At 42.3% G+C, this 10,381-nt stretch overlaps 1 protein-coding gene across 3 annotated transcripts; it reads left to right on the top strand.

Moving 5' to 3' along the window:
- Positions 1–2,021: 2,021 nt before the first annotated feature.
- Positions 2,022–10,048, top strand: mazb (MYC-associated zinc finger protein b (purine-binding transcription factor)). 3 transcript variants are annotated; one of them, XM_070851452.1, is made up of 7 exons: positions 2,022–2,850; positions 3,036–3,186; positions 4,423–4,847; positions 5,412–5,659; positions 6,245–6,308; positions 6,782–6,953; positions 7,703–10,048. In XM_070851452.1, exons 1-7 carry the CDS (start codon positions 2,818–2,820, stop codon positions 8,044–8,046), a joined length of 1,437 nt encoding a protein of 478 aa, XP_070707553.1. In that variant the 5' UTR covers positions 2,022–2,817; the 3' UTR covers positions 8,047–10,048. The 3 variants fall into 3 exon arrangements, with proteins under 3 accessions (XP_070707553.1, XP_070707554.1, XP_070707552.1); XM_070851453.1 differs by having other exon boundaries at positions 3,036–3,231; positions 4,423–4,529; XM_070851451.1 differs by having other exon boundaries at positions 3,036–3,231.
- Positions 10,049–10,381: the final 333 nt, after the last annotated feature.

Below are 10,381 nucleotides of genomic sequence, written 5' to 3'. Positions count from 1 at the left end.
AAAAAAAAAAAAAAGGTTTTACAATTGGGCACTGGAATGTAAATGCTGGTTCTTCTTTTTATTTATTTGTTTTCAGTTTGTGAAGTTTCCACACAGAACCTCTCGAAGGGAGCATGGAAAAAAGACAAAGAGAGACGTGCACAGTCCTAGTTGATAATCTGACTGCTGAAGGATGCAGCATGCGACCGGCACAACATGCTGGAAGTGTGTGAAGAAGAGGAGGAAGAGGAAGAAGAAGAAGTGAAAGGACGGGCGTCGACTGAGCTGCTGTGAACGTGCACCCTCCTGTGCCGTCCCGGCAGCAGTGACCGCAGCAGCCCGTCCTCACGGATTAAGACACCAATCAGTGTTTCATGGTGCACATGATGCTTTCTGCTGGTTGTTTACTTGAATGAGATCAGAAATAACTGGACTTTTTTGTTGTTTTTTTTTATTTTAATTGAAAAAAAAAATGGAAAAAGATAATCACCCTGCTGTTTGTATGACTCAGAAACACCAGCTCAAGACAATTCCCTGTATAACCTACTACTTTATGCTTGGTTGGAATCTCAGTGCATGCATAAACTCCTTATATAAACTAAGACTGGCGGGTTCGGGACGGCCTTCGTGTTGGGGAAGTCAGTGTGGTAGTGTTTTTAGACGGGTTGTTGTCAGTGTGAGTAGGGAGTCTCACCTCTTGCGTCACGCCTGGGTGGAGATGAAGACAAAGAAGCAACGCGGGCTCATCTGTGTTTTGCAGAGTTTTCGGGGTGGGGGGGGACGTGGAGGTGGGGGGGGGGGGGGTGAAATCCTTATTAAATATTCAAATCAAGCAATTCAAAGCTTGAGGAGGAGAAGGAAGAAGGAACTTAACACATGTATTGGAAAAGAAATGGGGTGCTTTAAAAAGTAATTTAAAAAAGATAATAAATTGATATTAACACATTAACTGGTCTTGATTTGATGTACTTTGGTCAGGTGGTGTTATTATAAGATGTTTATTATAGGGCTGGAACAGTTTGAACATTTATCAGCAACTAAACTGATACTCGATCGATTTAAGACATTTTACTGAATAGAAATGCCAAAAAAATGTCTGCTTCAGTTTTTCAAATGTGGATATTTGCTGCTTTTCTTTGTCTTTTATGGCATTAAATTGAATATCTGAACATTATGGAAGCTTTTTTTTCTACTATTTCCTGAAATTCTGTGGACCAAAGGATGAATAGAGAAAATAATATAATAATAATAATAATAATAAGATTTCAATTAGCAATCATTACTATCATTATTTCTGTGAATTGATTAATCGCTTGGTCCTAAATTGTCCATGCTGTCTTATTAAAATGTCTTATTTTGTCCTCCTAACATCCAAAAACCCAAATACATTCAGTTTCCAATCATAGAAAATCAACTAATATTCATATCTGAGAAGCAGGAACCAATAAATCTGGAAGGTTTTGACATAAACGATTGATCACTTACTATTTTCTATCCATATGCTAATCGGTTAATCCAGTGTTTAGTATAAATAATCCAGTGTTAGTATACTACAGCAGCAATTATTATTGATTAGGGCAAGAGAACACCACATATATATACATATTTTCCTAATAGGACAGCTAATCTGTTTCTGTCTGTGATCATGCCAGGCGGCATGTATTTATTGTGATCTATTTCTCATCTATTGTGTGTGTGTGTGTGTGTGTCCTGAGCTGTTATTCTCCCTGTGTGCTAAATCTGACTATCTGACATCATTATTATAGGCCGACTGGGAGGATCTGCGCGCACTTCCCTTTAAGATGCGTCTGTCATCCCTCCGTTAATGGAAAGTCACTCTGGCTGTTTCTGCGGCGCAGCAGATCCGCTCCAGCTGGCCTGAGGAGGAAGGGGAGAAAAAAATAACACCGTGGAGCATTTTGTGTCGGCTGAGTAAAACCGGGGAGGAAGGGGAGAGGACGGGCCGCGGCGAGGGAGGCGGAAATGAGAGGGGGGTGTCCAAAGAGGAAACCCAATCCCTTTAAGAGCAAGTGGGACATAGCGGTGCGAGAAAAGGAGAGGAGGGGGAGAAGAAAGAGGAATTAAAAAAGAAAAGGAAGAAAGAGACAGGGAGGGAGGAGGGAGAGCGGGCGATAAAAAAAGAAAGATGACATCCTCGCAGCTGAACGGCCGAGGTGGAGCGATGGGCTGCGGCCCGGCGAGAGCGCCGCTCGCCGGGGTCAGGGCTTGAATCCAACAGCGAGGCTTCGACAAACACCCGATTGGCCTATTGGGGGAAATCGGAAAAATAGATTCATAAATTAAAAACAAAGCATGACCTGCTGTGCTGCCAGTTACGTGTGTTATAACCCATATTTGTTCTCTTGCGTAAAAATGCATTTATTTCACGTAGAGTGGTTTCTGTTTGTTGCTAACATGTAATAGTGTAATATGCGGTTTTTTGGGGTTTTCTTGGAAAGCAGCTTAGTTGTGTGATCTTGCGTTTTGGGAAGCTTGTTGTTGGTGGTGAATTAAAGTTAGAAACCAAAGTCAAAAGAGAAACAGGCCATTATTTGGACCCGGCCTGCTCCACTCCTGGCCGAGAGCTGCAGCCTGCGTTAGTCAACAGCTGCGTGCATTTTAATAGACAGCATTAGGCTACCTCAATGAGAAAAACATATTTTTGCAGACGATTTTATTCACGTTTCTCAAGCCAATCCAGAAGCCCGTCGTTTCTGCTGCAGGACAGGCGGCTGTTTGCGCCTCGATCACCGGCGGGCCGCGCAAAACCATGCAAAGGCTGCTCTCCTCGATCTCAATCAGGAGCTGACTTTATAATCTCCATCGCTGTGGCGCAAAATGGATGCTGCTTGGAGCAATTTTCTCTTCCAGGTAGGCTTGTTGTGCAGGCACTCTCTTTCTGCTCTCATTGCACTGCGCGCACTGACTGTCTCACACACGGGCCACTCCGTGAGTGCGTCCTGCAGCCCTCACATCTTGTTTTACAACGTAGCACCTCAAGATAATGCTGTGACTTGTGTTTACATTTGGCGATGGCCTTCTGCTTGCTTCTCCAGAGTACTCCCACCCAAAACCAAGTGGAGGGGAGCCTCCAATCAGAGCTTATGCCCGTGCATACGACTTCTCCCCAAACCCCACCCACAGAGCACATAGCACAGCCTCCTTCTACTGTGGACACTGCTGCTCTCAGTGAGGAGCCCCTGCCTGGTGAGGGACACTGCACTGCTCTGCACACCTCCGGAGCTGATAACAGTAAATAAAATCACATTTCACTCTAATGTGGATGGTGCCAGTATCAGTCAGTCAAAGGCTAAGTGAGTCATCATGTCACTAAAAACTCAGTGGGGTTTATTTTGGTGATTTGCAGGTTGAAAAAAAAAAAAAAAAGCAAGACACACAGAAGCAAATTATGACCGTGAAGATTTGAATCTTATCAGCGGCTGAAGTTTAATCACTCTTGAATACTTAATGTAGAGTTGAAAATATTTCACTTTGACTTTATGTGGTCTGACTTTCCCTCTGTGAAAGTTTCAGTAAGTCAATTTCAAGCGTCCAGTGTCCAACATCTGGCTGCTCCAGTGTGATTGTTCAGATTCAGACACTAACATTTGACATCAGCAGACCTGATATTCAGCAGCATCGCAGTGTCTCTCAGTATTTATTACCAAAGGTGGTAAGAGCACTTTTATTGACTTTTTCTTTTGCCACACATTAAGAAATGATTTTAAAACTTACATGTGAGCTCGCTATATATCGGCATTTAAGAAGCTTTCAACCAAAGTAGATTAAGCCTTGATGCTTAACAGACCTACAACTTATGATTAGAGCTCAAACAATTAGCTAATGAATCACTTAATAGAAAATTAACTGTTTTTACACAAAAATGCTGAAAAGAATCACAGTTTTCTGTGTCTCTAATGTAAATCATTGCTGTTTTTTGCCTTCAGTGATATAAACTGAATATCTTAAGATTTTGGACTTTTGTTCAGACGGAACAAGCAACATGAAGACGTCACCTTTTGGCTCATAGAAATCATGATGGCCATTTGTCACTATTTTTTGATACTTAAAGACCAAATCATTTGTAAAACAGTCTAGAACCAAAAGATATTCAGTTAATGCTGATTGAACACAGAAAAGCAGCAACTTCTTTTGTGTGTTTTTGGTTGATAAATGACTTGATAATCAAAAATGGTTGGTGTCTGTTCATATGGCAGTAATATTTAGAAATGTCTTCACCTGCAACTAACCAAAACAAGGCCGACTGAGGGGAAGATTTACTTTCCAAACTCTCTAATTTCCTACTTGATGTCATTTTACTTTTTGCTTAATTTGCCAGAAGTTATTATAAAAGACCTATTTAAAAATAAATTTGAAATTAACAGCTGTTTCTCTTCCTGTCTGTCTGTCTGTCTGTCTTTCTCCCGCCTCCCTGTGGTCCAGTAAAGCCAGTGTCTCGGCCGGCTCGCATGCCCCACATCTGTGCCATCTGCAACAAGCAGTTCAAGAACAACTACAACCTGCGGCGGCACCAGTCGGTCCACACTGGGGTACGCATGAAGGACAGGGCCAGAGAGCAGGCGGAGGGGGCAAAGGAGGGAGCAGCCGTCCAGGTGGCGGTGGCGGCCCCGTCGGTGATGGCGGTGGGGGCCGGAGGGAGGGCGGAGAGGCCCACTGTTCCCCTCTCCCTGCTACACCTCTCCGCACCTCCCCCTCTCGCCCCTCCCGGCGTGCTGGCAGGGGCCCAGCAGCCTCACCTGGGTAGTCAGGATGGTGAAGGGGTGGCCATGTCAAACATAATGGCTAGTGTTAACCCCCATGCTCCGCCTCCTGCTGCTGTCGTCATGGCCACAGGGGCGACAGTACAGGTGGGTCAGGGCCTTGTGGAGATGGCTGTCGTCAACCCCAAACCTTCAAGCATGTTGTTTCTCAAGCTGCCTGGCCACAGGGATGGTTAAGCCACCTTGTTTTACTGTTGGGGACCTACAAGCAGCAGCTGTGCATCACCTCCTTCGTATTTGGCGGAAACTCTCCCGTGTGTTCAGTTTGACAAAATGTTCGTGTACAGTTATTGGTTCAGCGACCAGTAAATTCCATCCCAGTGTTTGCATTGGTCCCCAGATTGAGAAACACTGTGCTAGAAGGCCCCCATGCTCCCCTGCATGTTCTCTGTAACACAAACAGTTTAAAAAAACTGACGAAGATTTAAAATTCAGTGGGAAATAGTTAAGAATCAACTGTCAGAAATGTTTTTCACAAATCAGGCAAAAATATCTGTGTGCATTTGCATGGTTTCGATGAAAAAATGAAACAAAAAATTGTTAAAGTGTTGACACTGAATGTATTTTTTTGTATATAACTGTATTCTGTGCAGAAAACACTTCCCATCTAGACTCTGTAGTGTGTTTATGCGCTTGTCTGTTTCACTTCAGCGGCCCTCAAATCCCAATCCAAACCCGGTGAGGAAGAACCACGCCTGTGAGACCTGTGGGAAGGCTTTCCGCGACGTTTACCATCTCAACCGCCACCGCCTGTCCCACTCTGACGAGAAGCCATTCTCCTGTCCCATCTGTCAGCAGCGCTTCAAGAGGAAGGACCGCATGAGCCACCATGTGCGCTCACATCAGGGTGGTGTGGAAAAACCCTACGTCTGCCCCCACTGTGGCAAGGCTTTCTCCAGGTGACACTGAGGCACACTTCAAGTCTAATAGCATTACATTTACAATACATGTGACATTGTCATACAGTGTGTGGAAAACTTGAAGAAGTGAAGTTTTCTTTAAAGGATAAGTTCACAGAGTAATACCGACAGTGCATGCTCTTAATTGGTGTTATTGGTTACTGGTATTTGTTTAGTGTTACATTTTTAGTATGAAATTCCTTCTTTGTGTCACATCGCAGCTCAGTGAGTAAAGTTTGTGGAAGACGAAGATGTCGTACAAAAAAAAGAGTTTAAATTTGAATAATACCCACTCGATTTGCCAAACTCAGAATAACGAAGCCCCGTATCAGCTTCAGTTTAACTTTGGAAGGCATATTTGCACAAACAACTGAAGATTTAGTCTCATACTTCAAACTGTGTAAGGAAATTATTTCTTTGTATGGTTTTCATCAATACAGTTGCCAATAACTATTTCAGTGTGCACGTGACTTGGAAAAATGTAAACCACAAATGTTCCCAACAATCATGTGGGGACATTTAACTCTAGGGTGAAACCATGAAGCGTTACCTGTCCTAATATGTTGACTGTCTTTCCTTCCTAAGGCCTGACCATCTAAACAGTCACGTCAGACAGGTGCACTCCTCGGAGCGACCCTTCAAATGCCCGGTGCGTCATGTTCACCCTGAGTAATGCTCTCACCGAGCAGCGGCACACTGCATCTAGTCCATCCACGTTAACAATGACTATCTTCACATGCACAGTGTTCCAGATGAGGTCTTGCACTTTTATCTGTGTCCGCAGCTGCCTCATACAGATGTTTGTCGACATGAGAATATTACCATGGCAACTGATACAGATAAAGTACATGCCTTTTTGAAACAGACAAAACGCAGCGGGTATCTCATTGTTATTGAAATATAAATGTTTACATGCGGCTGCTTGTTATTTACATGAATGTGACAAACCTACTTTATCATATACTCTACATTATATGTGTGTGTGTGTATATATAGATACTTTTTGTCCACAGATTTCTTAATTTTTTCAAACTGTTAAAGAGGACATACAGTTCATGTAAATAGAGTTTTATTTTTGTATATTTCTCCATATCCACTCATCCGTTCTATCTTTTTTTCCAGACCTGTGAGTCCAGCTTTGCCACAAAGGACCGTTTGCGTGCGCACATGATTCGCCACGAGGAGAAGGTCCCCTGCCACATCTGTGGCAAACTCCTGTCTGCCGCTTACATCACAGACCACATGAGGGTGCACAACCAGTCACAGCACCATGCCTGCCATCTCTGTAACCGCAGTAAGTGCAGATGCTTTGATTTTAAGAGTTTACATTAAAGTGGATATCATCAATGATTCCGTATTAACAGTTGTTAACAGGACATGTAATGTGATTGGGGCCTCTCATAGTGAGCGAGTTCTCCTCAACTCTGCTGTTGTCCTCGGCTCTTTGGAGCTTTAAAGTGTCTTTCAGCTCATTGTTTTGGTTTTTTCGGTCTGCAACTTAACTGTTGTTTCAAGCTGATCTCAATGAAAAAGCTCTAATTAACTCGTCGCTACAACCGACAGACACAGTTAGTGACTAGCTGGTGAAAATCGTTTATCTGCTAGTCAGATATTTACAACTTTGTAGATTACACCTCCAAAAGAAAGCTAATGTCATTCAGTAATTGCTGGGTGTGTAAATAGGCAACTGTTTGCCACAGGTTTGCCAATTTAAGATGTTCCAAAACAGTCTGTCCATATGTAATTGCATCAATTAATTGTATTTTTAAAGAAAAGCAGATACACATACTGTGTTCAACCTGTGATTTGAACCTCATTTGTAAAACAGCAAGTTGATTTATCCATTTAATGATGTGAGATGCTGTTTCACTACTGCCACAATTTGAGAGTTTATAACTTTACTTTTAGAGGCCAGTTTTAGTGACTTAATCCTCTGTCTTCAATTTGCTTGGATCTTCCTTTGAACTGTTGCTATAACATCTTTGCTGAAATACCACCGTGTTATTTTCACTCTCTCCTCCCGGCTCTCCTCTCCTGCATCAGGTTTCACCACACTGACATACCTTCGTGTCCATGCCCAGAAGCACCATGGCCAGGAGTGGAAGGACAGTCCGGGGGGGTTTGGCGGCACGGCCTCTGGTGGCATACTCGTCTGCCACTTGTGCGGCGTCCACTGCAAGACACCCACCCAGCTCCAGGGGCACATGGGCACCCATGGCAACAGCCAGGGTGCCCCGAGTCCCATCACGTCTAACGTAGCTGCCAGCAGCTCTGTCTCTCTCAGCAACATGGTGACAGCGCCCACCGTGTATGTCACTGGTAACACGGTGGTGGATCTCCTTGTCACAGACTGCTCTAGCATTGCAGCGCCACAGTCCCACAGTTAGCAGTAGAGAGCAATAATAACCTCAGTCCCTAAACAGAGGGCAAGGTTAGAGAAGGTTAAAGTTGCGCGTAGATGCTGATCCAGTTTCAGTTTTGTAATGTTCCCACTTACAGGTATGGTCAGGATTAAGGGTGGGGGAGATTAACACCAGTCATCGCTCAAGGGCAGTATCACCTCAGAGCTGCAGAGCTGGAGCAGCAGAGGAAAGGAGAAAAAGAAGGAGAGCTGTATTAATAGAGCAATGAAGTCATGGAGAGAGGGACCTTTGTGGCTGCAGCAGGTTCACTGACACTAACGACAAACATGGATGTGTTGTCTAAATATTCCTGAATGCTCTCGTGCATTTAAGACTCCAATGAAACTGTGGTATTGTGAGCATCTACTGTATTACTCTCCCCTCTCTGCCCTCTCTCTCTGTCCCTCCCCTCAACTCTGGCATTGGCTGCTCTCTGCAAGTGCACCAAGTACTGTATATCTCTCACCAGCTCTGATCTTACCTCCATTTTGCAGCTCACTTACTAAGAATCCAAATGGCTTGCGTTAAGAAGCAGTAGGGAGAGAGAATAGCTCTCTGGAAACGTAACGACGAAACACATTAGAAGGGAAGTTGTGTGTGTGTGGGTGTGCGTAAGTCAGGGCTCCTCTAGCATGTTAGCTTGTTTGTTCACAAACCTAAAATCAGCATATGATTTTGCGAAGCTGTAATGTCAGTTCATTAAGTCTGTGGAGGGCTTCTTATAGATCAGGATAGAAGGCCATACGTGTTGCAGCCAGTATGGATCTGTGGGATGTACTTGTTCATTTGTTTTAAAGGTACAGAGATAAGAGTAGAGTTGTGTTCAGGAGTGTCAAGCACCTTAAATTGTTATTGTTTGATTCAGTGTGGATCAAAATGGGTTTGAGATTTCTTGGATTTTCTTGCTCTGAGTCTTCCTTTCTGGGTCAGGCCATTTAAAAAAAAAAAAAAAAAAAAAAAAAAGGAAAGAAAGAAACATAACTTTTAATCAACACTTCAGCTTCTGACATGGCAACTCTTGCACCTGAAAACTACCTTTTGCATGAAAATAAGCTAGCTCAGTCATGCTTATTGTTAGGGAGCTGTCATGGCAAAAGAGACTTTTAGCAGTTCCACCAAGTTAGTTGGCTGTAAACAATAATATTTATAAAAGTGTTGATTTTATCCAGAAAATTTTAACATTGTCGGCCATTCATTTGATTGTAACTGTCATTGCCATAGCCCTTTGTTTTCTCTATGTACCAGTCCAATGAGTGAAACTTATGCATTAGATTTAGTCATTTAACTCTGTATAGCACATAGTGTTCTGAACGCAAGTCATTATCGTTCTGCATTAATCATGTGAAGAATGGTCACTTGTCCGTTGGATATTTTTGGTTGGTTTGGGTTATATTGTGAGTGATGTGGTGTCAGGAAAGGGCTTATAAAGTCATAAGTCAGGTAAAGCAAGTACAATGGGAGTTTGACAACACCACGTGGTATGCTGTAAACAAATCCTGGTTTTGTACTGGAGTGCTTTTTCAGTTTTGTGTTAATATGTTACCTTGAAATTTGTAGAGTTGTTTCTTTCCTCCTCTTCTTTTTTTTTTTTTTCTCTTTGGAAATGTGTTCTTCCTGTTGAGAAAAGTAGTGATTTATTAAAAGTTAATTTTAGGTTTTCTCCATTACACTAAGAAAAAAATAATACCTCTACTCTAGGATTCTGTACAGCTCTTGTGATACATCTTAATGCCTTATCGTACTCAACTGCATTTTAATTCTTTGATGATGAAATATTTCAAATCTTAGTCATGGATTCATTAAGAATATTAATGGGATGTATTTATATTTATATTTTTATATTTCTCAACAGTATGCATGTCTAAAAGGTTGTTAGAGCAAAAAAAAAATCAATGATGCTTAATACAGTCACATTATGTTATTTTGTAGATGAAGTAGAGATCATGTTATTATTTTGTAATTTGGACAATTTAAAGTAAAAAGAGTAAACGGGCATTGTTTTGTGTGCTGATCTGTTCATCTGCTGTGGCTGATTATCACTTTTACACCACAGCTTCTTCATCTTCATATCAATGACTTACAGACGTCATCCTGGATGTCCAGCGAGACACATGTAGGTAAATCAAAATGTCACACGGCCATTTCTGTATGAATTGTCATCTGTAACACTTCCTGATAAGACACTGACTCATGATGGTTTAATGCATAATTAAGAAAGGATCATGTTACTATGAATGGATCATCAATGAACATCAACTCAGTTTATTTGTGTGCCACCAAACTTGTATCCAGTTACATAGAAAAAGGCATTTTAGACTAG

The sequence above is a fragment of the Pempheris klunzingeri genome, chromosome 20 (genome assembly GCF_042242105.1).
Source record: "Pempheris klunzingeri isolate RE-2024b chromosome 20, fPemKlu1.hap1, whole genome shotgun sequence".
Lineage (NCBI taxonomy): Eukaryota > Metazoa > Chordata > Actinopteri > Acropomatiformes > Pempheridae > Pempheris > Pempheris klunzingeri.
The sequence above is the reverse complement of the archived record's forward strand: the minus strand, read 5'-3'. Positions and strand labels throughout refer to the sequence as shown.

Excerpts from the sequence above, each read along its gene's own strand:
- mazb (XM_070851451.1), top strand. The coding sequence starts at position 2,818 with ATGGATGCTGCTTGGAGCAATTTTCTCTTCCAG. Across the intron at positions 4,848-5,411 it reads CCACAGGGGCGACAGTACAG|CGGCCCTCAAATCCCAATCC; the intron begins GTGGGTCAGGGC and ends GTTTCACTTCAG. Across the intron at positions 5,660-6,244 it reads TGTGGCAAGGCTTTCTCCAG|GCCTGACCATCTAAACAGTC; the intron begins GTGACACTGAGG and ends TTCCTTCCTAAG.